Raw genomic sequence first — 12,632 nt, forward strand, 5'->3', positions numbered from 1 at the left:
CCCCCCCAGCCATCCCCACGTGCACCCCCATATGTAAATAGAATCAGCCCTGGACAGCGTGTTTGGGGAACATAAAGCTGGAGGCAGCCTGGGTGGCCTGGGTATTGGAGCCAGCACTCCGATTTGCATTCACAGTTGGTTGTGGGCCACTTGGAGTGGCTGAGGCTGTAAGCTGGCTGCTGTTTTGTGTTGCCTCAGCAGCTAGGTGGTATAATGGCTAGAGTCTGGGCCTGGAGATCCGGAAGCCCTGAGTTCAGATTTGGACCCTGTGTAACCTGAACAGGTCACCTGACTGCCCTCATTCTTAATTTTCTCATCTGTAGAATGGAGTGACAGTAGCACCTCGCTTACAGGGCTTTTGAGAAGCTGAGATACCGTGTCAAGCACTTTGCTGACCTGCAGGTGCCATTGCACCTTAGTCACAGTCAGCTTGGCCGCTATTACTCTGAAGGAGGACGAAAGGCATCTTGCTTTAAGTCAAGGTGTAGTGTGCAGGAAGATGTCAGAAACTGGTGTTGCTGGGCAGTATTTGGGAATTTGAGGTGTGTAAAGGCCTAGTTTCATTACCCACTGAGGATGTGTTGGCCTCCTGGTTCTCATGGCGAAACAGCCTCTAAAATCCAGATGACAGAATTGTAAGGCGTAAGACCTCCTCTAGAGCTCTTTCTTCTTTGTGGACACCCTTTGCACTCTGCCATAAATCCCTTTACTTACAATATCAGGATGCCAAGCCTACAATTGTGTTTTAGGGTAAAGATGTTAGCATAATCCTAAGATTGAAAAATATAGTAATAAATCTCGTGTCCTGGTTGCAGCAGCACATTTCTGTGGTATTATGGCTCTCCTCCATTGAACCTGTTTCTCAGGCTAATGTTTTGTTTTTTTCTTCTTTTTTTAAGGGTGTGTTGAGGATAAATCCAAAGAAGTATCATGAGGCTTTCATTCCTTCCCCGGTAAGTTAAATAACTTAGTCCACATTGTCACACTTAAATTGTTAGATATACACTGATCTTGGTTAAATTATATGTGAATTTACAAAAGCCAATTGTTGGTAAGAACTGAAAAAGAAATGAGCTAAAGTCAGGTTGTGGATCAGCGTGGGCTCCGTGGATGAAGCTGTACGGGCTCACTTGCAATAGAAGTCAGGACATTTGTTTGCTGGCCTGCAGAAAGCAGCTGAGCCCAGATGGAGGCCCACCAGTTAGTGTAACTAGACTCCCTTGGTTTACAGCTTAAAGGATTTATGGTTTTTTCCAGTGGGTTAAGTTAATCTCTCATGAAGAAATATGCTATCTACTTTTGATTGACTCTATGATCTAATCTGTAAAGTTTGTCCAAAAATAACGTGTGGCACCTTTTTAAAAACACAAAACAAAACTGTTCTAAGTTCCCCTTTTCTGCAGTTAGAAGAATTTGCTGGGTGTCTCTGCTTTGGATCATTGTGCTCCTTCCTTACGTCAGTGACTCATGACGAGGAAGGGCCTTTGCCATTTCAGGGCCTTATGTTGGTCATGGTGAGTTGCATCTGGGAGGGCCAACAACGTTGCTTTGAAAATGACTTAATGATACACATGCAAAAAGACGAAAGGGGCATATTCCCAAAGCCTTCACTTCCTGGAACTTTAGCTCCCTCATCTCTGCTTCGAGGAGAGTGAACTGCATGGTCTCTGAAGGTTTTTCCACCAGATAGGAACAACGTCAGTATAATGGCTGTCTTGAGAGAGAGAGAGAGAGAGAGAGAGAGAGAGAGAGAGAGAGAGAGAGAGACAGAAAGAGAGAGAGAGAGAGACAGAGAGAGAGACAGAGAGACAGAGAGACCGGCTTCCCAAAATAAGGAGGCGATCTCTTTGTCTTCTGCCCTGATCACCATACCCCACACTGGATGACTGGTTCCATTTTGTTTCATTTCTGTTTAGGAAGGACATAGAGAAGCTAGAAAACTTCCTGAGGAGGGCAGTGAGGAAGGTCAGGGGCCTTCAGGGGATGCTGGTTTAGGATCCATGGAAGGAACTCAATGTGATTTCCTTAGAGGACAGATGGCCTGAACTTGGGGAGGGGCCAGGTAGGGTCTGAAGGTTTCCACTTCATATTGTGAAGGCTTTCATATAGAGTTGTTAGACTTGTCCTTTGGGGCACAAGAGAGTAAAGTAAGGAGCCATGGGGAGGAACGTCTCGAGAGGCCCACGTAGGCCAGAGGTCAGGAAGAACTTCCTGGCATCAAGAGTGCCCCTTCGGTAGGATGGCTGCTTCTGGAGGTAAGAGTAGTCTTCAGGCAGAGGCTGGATGACCAGCCAGTTGTCAGAGATGTGGTGGGGGTGAAGGTTCCTTTTCTGAGTTGGTTGGACTAGATGGCTCTTCTCACTCTAAAATTCTTTGATTCTGATGGCTGTGACTCAAGAGTCACAGAATGTATTAGTTGATAGAACCCTAGCCAGCAGAAGCCCTGGCAATCACCTTGTCCAGCCCATACAAGAATCACCCCCCCTGTGATTTCATTGTGGGATACTTCTAGTGTGGAAGCTTCTTCCCCCTAATGTAGATGGGAAACTCACCAGTAAATGACAGTCTTAGAGGATCGCCTTAGACAATGAATAAATGAAGGGACTTGTTCATGGTCATGCAGTCAGGACCTGAACCCATGTCTTGCTGCTTCCATGGACAACTCTCTACCCACTTTACCATTCTGCCTCTCCAATAGCATACACCTTCTCCAGCATTTGTGGTACAGGTGGCCATTTGGACCTTCAGTGATGGTGACTTCCCTATCTCCAGTGACAGCCTGTCCCACTTGTGGACATCACTGATGGTTCAGATATTTTTCTTTATGTTTAATTGAAATCTGGCTCTGTACCTTGAGCCCACTGTTCTCAGCCAATCCTTCCAGAGCTGAGCAGAACTTATTAAAACCTCTAGCACTGGGGTTCTTTACCTTTTCCTTTCTTGAAAATAAAGATGTCATTTGTTTCCCCTCCAAGTTTATGAAGTCCTTGAGATTTATGTAGCCCTTGGAGGGTCTGTAGACCTCTTGTTCTAGGTAAAGACAGTGGTTATCTCCTCTATGCTGACGAAACATCGCTGGTCCATTTAACTGGCCCTAATATAATGTGTTCTTTAACCCTCTTACCATCTTGGTTATTGGTTTCTGAACATGCCCCTGCTTGTTGATGTCCTTCCTTGCATGTGGTGCCCAGCTTTTTGTGGCAGCAGGGCACTGGAGACAAGACCAGTGCCTGTTGGTTGAGAGGTTTCCCAACTCTCTGTGGTGTATTAACGTAATAGAATATTCCTGTGCAGTAAGAAATGACCCATGTGAGCCACGGGGATACATATGAACCGAAGCACAGTGAAATAAGTGAGACCAGATGGACAGCGTGTACAGTAAGTAACATGATGTGAAAGGAAATGTGACACTCCAGGGTCTGTCTGGGTTCGAAAGCATCTCAGGCTAGAACACTGGACGAGTTCTGTAAGATGAAAGGAAGAACAAGTCTCAGGCTTTACACTTGGGTTAAAGTCAGCTTTGCTAGTAGTAGATGGGGAAGGCATGACTGGACAGCCAATTCGTCTGAATATGATTTGGGCGTCTTCGTGGATGGTGGCTCAGTGTGAATTGTGATATGGTAGGCCAGAAACTCAGTGTGATGGTAGACATGGCCTCCAGAAATAAGGCAGTGATTGCCCTACCTGTCTTCCGGATGGCTGTGCCCATGTCTGGGGCCGCTTAGTGAGATGAGTATCGATAATTAGAGACTCTCCACGGCCCTCAATTCCTGCTATGATTATTGAGAAGAGACCATTCTTTACTTTGGAAAGGAGTTTCTTTAGCTATATATTTTTTAAGTAGAACTTTTTCGAGGACAATGGTCTGACTCAGGAGGAGGTGGCTTTTCCTTCATTGCAGGTCTTTCAGCAGAGATCACCACCTGTTGTGAGTGTTCTTCCCGCCCCCTCCAGGAGCAGGTGGGAGCAGATGACCATTGAGTTTCCTTCTAAATTTCTCAAAAGCATGCCATTCAGATTTATTGAGTATTTTGGGTGCATCACACTTTATTGGGCACACTTTAGTGCTAGAAATGAGTCTGATAAAGTCCCTGCCTTGTATTTTTGGGGGGAGGGTGGGCTGTACACATGTTCAGGGAAGAGTAGTACCTCTGACACGAGGGCTGCTTTCCTCTTTTTGTGTCCAGTTGGTCACCTACCTCTCACCCATGGCTCCAAGACTGTAGCATGAGCAGCAGCCACGCCATTTCAGCGGATGGGCTAAACCAGGTGGAGGCTGACTGACAGGCCTTAAACTAGTGGGTGAGTTAGGGGGCTCCCTGCACCAAGTGTGTGAAGACTTCTTCTGGCCAGATGGGCAGATAAGAATGGCCATGAAGGTGACTGAAGTGGGTATCCTGGAGCACTTAGAGCTTGGCTAGGCATCATAGACACCAAGGGTATCCACTTCCTCTGCCAGTCAACTTTTGTCTTGCCGCTGGACTCAGATGACTCAGATGGACTCAGAAGAGAAAGTGAAGCTGCCAACTTTACACAATTCTGTCTCACTTAAATCCAATTTATGTGTTAGTTGGAAGGTATCACCCATACCACGTTACTGTTTTTATCTACTTTAAAGTCCTGTGGAGACAGGCAAGTGATGAGGCAGCAGGTGCAGATAGACTGGGAGTCGTAGTCACAGCCTTGCTTGTGCGCCACCCAGACCACAGGGTCGTCTTCTCACTGGAAGCAGCAGTGGAATTCAGCAGCCCCCTGGGTGTCTGAGCAGCCTTTAAGAAGTATACTACAAATGTCCTGGTTTGAAGAAGGGACTAGAAAAGGTGCCTAAACATTGTCTGTTTACCCAACCCTGGCCCATTTATTGTGACAGGCAGGGATTCCACCCTGTGGTCAAAACACAAAAAATGTACAAAAACTTTTGTGAAGATGATCACACTCACTGTTGGTACACGGAATGTGCACGTGCTTATGGACACCATGAAATCTAGTAGACCTGAAATACTAACAGCTCTTGTTGGGAGAGGACTCAGTAGGTGTCACATTCAGATAGCAGCCCTGAGTGAAACAAGGCTGGCAAATGAAGGCCAGATTACCATTCAGAGCTGGATACGGGTTTTTCTGGAGTGACCTCAGAGAAGGGGAGTGCTGTGAAGCTGGTGTGGGGCGGCTAGGTGGTGCAGTGAATAGAGCACCGAGCCTGGAGTCAGAAGGATCTGAGTTCAGATCTGGCCTCAGACACTTGCCACACACTGTGTGACCTTGGGCAAGTCACTTAACCCCAATTGCCTTGCCTTCTCCCCTCCAAAAACAAACGAACAAACAAACAAAACTAATCTAGTCAACAAGATTGTATGCCTCCCAAAAGAAGAGAATGAAAGGCTCATGACAATGAGATTGCCACTTGCAGGAAAGAGCTATACCAGCACTTCAGTGCCTGTGCTCCTCTCATGAAAAACCCCCTGCTGAAGTCCTGGAGATGCGGACACCTTCATCTTCAGTGTGCTGAAGGAGAGGACAAGCTTATTGTAATTCTGGGTGAGTTTAATGCCAGCATAGGCATAGACTACCACATGTGGCAGGGAGCGTTCTTGGGAGGAATGGAGTCAGGAGTAGCAGTAACAACAGTCACTCGCTGCTGAAGACTTGTGTGTCTCATGACTTTCTCTTCTCAGGCTTCATGGATGCCCCCTTGCAGCAAGCATTGGCATTTAACAGACAGTGGCATTGTGAGGAAAAAGGACAGAATGTGAGAGTAATGAAGGTGATGTGTGGCACAGAATGCTGGACCAATCATAGACCTGACCTCTCCCAGCTGAACATTCACATTCCACAAATGTGGTGGCCCCAAGGCAAGACTTAATGCCAGTAGACTACAGCACTTCTCTGAGGGGACAGTTTGTTGCCAACTTACAGGAAAAACTGAGCTAACACGTGGGTGGCAACAGTGGAGCAGAAAAGCCGCGGGCAGCTTTCAGAGATTTGGTGTGCAGCACTGTGCTTACTCATCTGGGCCAGGACACTACAGATATCGAGATGGGTTTCACGAAAATGACGGGGAAATTCAGAAGCTGCTGAACAAAAAAGTGAGAACTCCACAGAGTGTACTGGCAGGACAGCTTGTCCATCTGTAAGAAGGCAGTGCTTAACTTTACCGAAGTAAAAGTGCAAAGCTTAGAAAAATGCAGTATTCTCAGCTCAGTAAGAAGGCAGGTGAAATTCAGTTTTACACTGATGATAGTAATCCAAAGTACTTTTATGATGCCCTGACGGCTATTTATGGGCCAAAGACCTATGGTGCATCTCAACTACTCAGTGCTGATGGAGCCACATTGATTAGTGATGAGGGCCTGATCCTGGGGACAGGCTGAACACTTCCTTAGCATTCTCAGCCTACCAGGATCCATCAGTGCTGAGGTCAGTGACCACATACCTCAGGTTGAAGTCAGTCCCTCTCTAGCCGAACTTCCACCTGAACAAGAGGTTTTGAATGACATTCAGCTTCTTGCTTGTGGCAAAGCACCTGGTTCTGATTCTGTTCCAGTTGAGATTTATAAGACAGGGACCAGTGCTCATATAAAAGCTGCTAGAGATCTTCTGGGTTATATGACAAGAAGAAGTTATCCCCCAGGAGTTCAAGGATGCCTCCACTGTCCATATATATTAAGGAAAAGGAAAATAGGTTGTCTTGTGACAGTCTCACAGCAGGAAGCAGCTTGTCTTTCTTACTCACTGCTGGCAGACTTCTTGAGTCCTCCAGTATAAACTGCCCCTTTGCCTGGAAGATGAGAGAGTCCTTGTGGCTCTTCAGAGAGGGCTGAGGAATAGTTGCTATGATGTTTGCTGCCTGACAACTGTAGGAGAAATATCAGGATCAGAAAAGAAGTCTGTCCCCAATGTTTGTTGATCTGACCAAGGCCTTTGATACTGTTAGTCTTAAAGGCTTGTGGAAGATTGTGGCAAAATGTGGTTGTGTGGAGAAGTTCATGAGCACTGCCCACCACTTCCATGATGGCTCTGGGTAATGGACGATGCTTTTGGGCTTGTCCAGGCACCAGCGGAGAAGCAGGGCTGTGTGCTTTCTCCCATGCTTTCTCCCATATTTTCAATGAGGGTGTCAGATACTTTGAAAGAGGATGAAAACAGCAATTGAGCTCAGCTTCTGTACTGGCAGTAAGTCATTTAACCTGAAAAGGCCGTGAAGCAGACTCACGTGGAGGGAGAGTCGGTGCGTGACTTTTTGTTCTCACATGCTTGTGCACTCTGCAGCCTCTCAGGCTGAGACGCAGCAGGGTGTGGATTGATTCTATGCTGCTTGTGCTAATTTTGGCCTAAGAGTTAACACCAAGAAAACAGAGGCTCTCCACCAGCCAGCAGCACACTATCCATTAGTGTAAACATTGGTTACAGTGAGTAGAAAAATGTGGAATACTGTGGATAAATTCACTTAGCTTGGCTTTCCAGGGATGCCCATTTAGGTAACGAGGTTGACACATGCATTACCAGAGCCAGCTCATTGTTTGGGAGGCTCAGAAGGAAAGTGTGGGAAAGAAGAGGGATTAGGCTGCCCACCAGACTGAAGGACTACAGAGTTGTTGTGCTGACCTTGCTGTGTGCCTGTGTGCGCCAGGCCAGGAAATGGAGTCTCTTCCATCTGAATTGTCTTAGGAAGACCTGATGGGATAGCGTACTGGACACTGAGGTCCTTTCTTGAGCTAAACCGCCAAGCATTCAAACTCTACTGCAGAGAGTACAACGTAGACTGGCCATGTTGGCTCAAATGCCAAACATACATTTGCCTAAAAGACTGTTTTACAGAGAACTCACGTAAGACAAGTTCTCACTTGGTGGTCAGAAGAAGTAATACAAGAACACCCTCAGGGACTCCTTGAAGAACTTTGGAATCAGTTGTGAGACATGGGAGACACTGGCCCAGCATGGTGGGCCCTCATCAGAGAAGGCGCAGTGCTCTATGAATAAAGCAGAATCGAAGAGACAGGAGATGTACCAGTTTAGAGCCGTCTCCCAGATGTTCATGTGGACTATTTGTGCCCCCCCTTGTGGGAGAGCCTTTCAGTCAGACACACTGTACCTTGACTCCAACACAGTGACGCCATTTTAGTCCTCTTCCGGAACAAAGGACAACAGCCATTTTTCTGGGGTTCTAAGTCTTTGGTGGGGAGTCTCCTTTCCAGCAAGGGTCCCAGTGGCAGGTGTAGCCTTAGCCTGCCCTGACTTATGGCTTGTGAAGAAGAACCTGAAAACAGTGAAAGCCTTAGGTCCCTGGAAGCCTTGGTGTGGCCTCTTTGCCTTCAGCCTCCTCCCCACCTGCCTCTGGACACAGTGACACTGCTCCTGTGGATGTGCTGATGCGCTGGGGATTGGCTGTAAAGGCATAAAGGAGGGAAGTGCTCCTTCTAAGGAGGCCATGTGAAAGGTGTGTAGTCCATATCTGGGGAATCAGGAGGTTACGGTAGCAAAGGCATTTGCTGAGCAATCTGGCCATTAATGGACTGGCAGACTCGGGTGGACCGTTGTTCACTTGCTTTAATGGTTTTTGCTTTCTTGTAGTTTTCCTAAATAGTATGTAAAGGCCTGGAAGAAGTCGATGCATGGTAGTTAGCCCTGCAGCCATTAGCCGGTGGATGCCAGGTGAACCCCACACATGTATGTAGAGGGTTTACAAAGTCTGTAACTCCAAAGTTGACCTTTTTGGGCATCACTGTTGTCAGTCATCTTTATTTGAGGCCCTGGACCACGAGCATTTTGGTAGAATGTTAAAAATGGCATCAGGCTTTTTCAGAGGAAACTGGTAGCATTTCAGGTATGACTGAGTTACCCTAGTGGAAGTGTGACGTAGGCTTACAGAATTGTGCTGGCAAAGCTTGGCGGTCTTGGTCTCTGTGTGTCCTCTTCTGTCTTGACCTGGCCAGATATTGGATCTGAAAAATGAGGTAAAGGCAAGATTAAAACAAGTACTCTCCGTTCAGAAAAGTTGTGCAGATCGGGGTCAGGACTTCAAATCACTGTGGCCTCCCTGAGGGCATGGATCAGATAGACCATTGAGACCATTGTCCTCACTTATCAAAGATCAGGTTGGATCAGTCTTTAATATCCTCGATGGCACCAGAATTTTCTTACTTTCTTACTGTGCCCACACTCAAGGACCTCCCAATTTAGTTGGAAAGGCAAAATGGAGCCTTAACTTCTCAGAGGTCTAGAAGCAGTTGTGTGAGCCAGCCCTGCCTTAGCTGTTGGATTAAAGTGTCCACACAAGCTGAGCATTGTGAATGAATTATCAGGTATAAAAGAGACATTTCTCTTTGTTTCAAATTTGGCAGGCCACCTTGACTTAGCTAATGTGCGTCACTCCAGCCTTTGCTGGCATTAGAAGATTTGAATTTTCTACTGAAAAAATCCGCAATACATTGGATAGATCAGATGAATGCATGTGCCAGCTTCCATCTGGTTCCCAGTAAGGATGGCCCTGAAGGGAAGTAGAGAAAGAGGATAAAATAAAGTGCCTTTCAAAAATGCACCAGGATAAAGTCTCATTATTGAGATAACCTTGGGTTTTATTGTGTTTATTAAACATGAAGTTGATTTTATTTTGGGGATAAAAAGAGAAAGGAAAACAGGACCATCTGTAAGAATCTGGCCTTTTAATGAACACAGCTTCTATTCTGAATTACATTTGTCCAAGAGGATTTGCAATTTTTCTGCATCTTGTCATGGGAGGCAACCTTGATGCAGCTGTTGAGTTTGTTGCTGGTCTGGAGGGAGTCATTTTCCTGATTGATGATGTTCTGACTTTCATGGCATGACTGTGTTGAACCTCTGATTTTCCAGGTAGCTAGGCAGACGGCCACAGCTCCCTGTTTACTGTGCCTTCCCACAAGGGGCGGGTGCAGCATATGTAATTGTCCATCCTAGAACATTGGAGAGGGATTCCTGTGCTGAGGTGTCAGCACTTGGAGTGCTTGGTCCCTTAAAGATGATGGCATCTATAGCTCTTGTTGTACAATGTGGGAATTCAGGCTTGGCCCGGAGAAGTGATTGCCCAAGCAGGTTATGGAGGTAAGATTGTGATGTAATCCTCTAGCTCCAAAGCAGTGGGCTTTCCTCCTCGAGTTGTAATTAAAAAGACTGAACTTAACCTTTAATACAATTGTCAGATAATTCTACAGTTTGATACCTTTTAACCAGGTTGTCCTGAAATAGCAAAAAGGTCTCCCTGGCGTCAGACAAGAGCCGAGCAGGACCTGTGGGCCCTCCGTGTCTGCCTTGTACTCATGGCCCCACTGGACTTCACAGGGTGGAATCAAAACCACGGCAGCTTCTCCTTTCAGCCAAGTAGACTAAGCGAGCTGCTGGTGTGTGTGTGTAACTACTTTGAAAAGGGACCTTTCCCTGCAAACAATGACAGGTTGCCATGACTTTGCAGATACCCACATCTTGTTATAGGAAACCCAGTGCCACCTTGATGACCCTGAGTCCCGCTTCAGTTCTTTGCATCTTTCTGCTTCCAGGGGGACACGCCGTATTTTTTTAAGAAGCCTGTCTCTGAGGTCATCTTGGAGTAATCTGGGGTTTCCGTAGCTAGCACAGCACTCGGCACTGACCAATTGGGGTTGGGGTTGGGGTTTGGCTGAGGTGGAGGCAGCAGCTGCCAGTCTCTCTTGCCAGGCTTGAAGGATAAGACTTGGGCTGCTGTCAGCGGCCTCCCGAGAGTGTGCAGTTGGGGAGGTCCCGAGTGGAAGGGCCTTTCTGGGGTCTAGGGCTGGGGATCTGGCTGTTTAATGTCAGTGCCCACCACTCCTGTTCCTTCAGAGTGCTTAGCTCAGAGAAGCCTTGTTAATTAGGTTTGCCAGCATGGTGCAGACTGGGGCTCAGAGACTTCGAGAGGAGTAGCAGCTTGCCCCAGGTCCTCTGGCTGGTCCACGCTGGGAGCGAGGACTCCTCACTCCAACTCGGGTGCTTGTTCTCCTCCAGAGGCTGTTCCCCTGTTGGGAAGACCCTTTCTTGGGGCCTTTCCTTAACGCTGGAGGAGAGCTGTCAAAGCACAAAGATGGGGGTGGGGGCAGAGTGTGGATGAACTGTCTGTCAGGAGCCCTGCTGGCTGCCTTGGAAAACCACATGTGAACATCATCTTTATCCTAGTGTATTTTTATTGGTTAAATTTGTTTTCCATCAACCTTTAAATCTGCTTCTGGTGCCTCTGGGGAGTGTGGCGGGGTCATCGGGGCCCTTGGACCTGGGTTTGGCGCCTCTGTGTTCAAGCGCTTGGAGTTGGGCTTGCCTGCTCTGTTTCTCCTGGGTCTCTTGGGTCCCCAGGCACCTGAAGAGTATGGCTCATGTAGTGAAAAAGCAGCAGCTGTTTGACTTTGCCTCCAGCCTCGTGCTGTGCCATACCTGTCTTCTCGTGTATGGAAGCAGGACCCAGGTTGCCTGGGATTGCTGTGTGAGAAGCTGTGGTTAGTCTTCCCGCTCTTGGGGAGGCCCTTCCAGAGCTCTGCGCATTCTGGGCGGCCCCAACGTCTCCACTGAGGCTGCACAAGTTAAGGGGCTGGTCTTTTGTGGGGCAGCTACTGAGTGCTGGTTTTCAGGGTGCTTCCCAGCATCCCCTGCTGGCCGATGTGACCAGTGTCGTGGGAGGAGCCCTGGTCGCATCTCCAGAGGAAGGGATTCTTTGGTGGGGATGTTGGAGCCTTGAAGATTGTGTGAAGCCATTGGCGTTCCCCTCCAGGAGCCAGGCCCAGCTGGGGTTTGTGCTTTAGGCAAGCTGGCCTTGTCACCTCTCTGAGGTGCGTGGGGAAACGCCTTTCTGCTCTTGTTCCTCTTTCAGCTTCCTTGGGGGCCGGGCAGCGGGGCAGTGGCGGGTGGCACATCTCCAGAGGGGTTTTGTCTTTTACTTGTGGAAGTTCTTACTCTCCTCCATTCTCACTGGACCTTTCTCTTCTTTTCTCTTGTGTCTCTCCTATCCAGCTGTAGTCATGCTTAAGAAAAAGTAGCACATCCTGTTTGGGTAAGAAACTCCACAAAGAGCAGAGACTAGGAAGCAGGCAGCTTTGGGTCTCCTTTGGATCTCCGCTGCCCGCCCCCCCCCCCCCCCCCCCCCCCCCCCAGCTTCTGTTTCTCTAGTATGTCGTAGTGCTTGGGTTATCCAAGGCCAGGTGTGCCCATTCGTGTTCATTCTGACATCTGTGCCTTCACGCTGGCACTTCTTGTAGCTGGGTATTTGTGGGGCCATGGAAAATCTGTACGATGGACATCTCTGAATCTGGGAAGTTAACTTTCTGCGCTGGTTGTGCTTCCCTTCACAGGATGGGACCAGAGACATCTTTATTGATGGAGTTGTTGCTCGGAACAGAGCTTTGAATGGTGACGTGGTGGCCGTGGAACTGCTGCCCAAGGATCGGTGGAAGGTCAGTCTTGTCCCCCCTTTGTTTCCAGGCTTTTCCAGTCTTGTTCTGATCTCTGCAACCTCCTTGGACTGGAGAGTTGGGGCAGTGAAATGGGCCCAAAGCATGGCGAGGCTGGTGACTCACCTTCCTCCTGGACTGTCTCTAGCACTTTGGGGCTTTTGGGCTTCCTCCTGATTTCCTGCTGTTTTTGCTACTTCAATTCCTTGTGCT

At 47.9% G+C, this 12,632-nt stretch overlaps 1 protein-coding gene across 4 annotated transcripts in view; it reads left to right on the plus strand.

Annotated features, from left to right (window-relative positions):
• DIS3L2 (DIS3 like 3'-5' exoribonuclease 2) overlaps window positions 1–12,632 on the plus strand; it is a 371,217-nt gene that overhangs the window by 67,420 nt on the left and 291,165 nt on the right. For all 4 annotated transcript variants that reach the window (XM_069089292.1, XM_069089294.1, XM_069089290.1 and 1 more), the window contains 2 exons: window positions 900–953; window positions 12,321–12,422. In XM_069089292.1, the coding sequence (XP_068945393.1) occupies window positions 900–953; window positions 12,321–12,422 (156 nt within the window). The remainder of the gene's footprint in view (window positions 1–899; window positions 954–12,320; window positions 12,423–12,632) is intronic.

The sequence above is a fragment of the Petaurus breviceps genome, unplaced genomic scaffold, assembly GCF_028583685.1.
Source record: "Petaurus breviceps papuanus isolate PSGF00001 unplaced genomic scaffold, PetGlider_PUasm1.0 186, whole genome shotgun sequence".
Classification (NCBI taxonomy): Eukaryota; Metazoa; Chordata; class Mammalia; order Diprotodontia; family Petauridae; genus Petaurus; species Petaurus breviceps.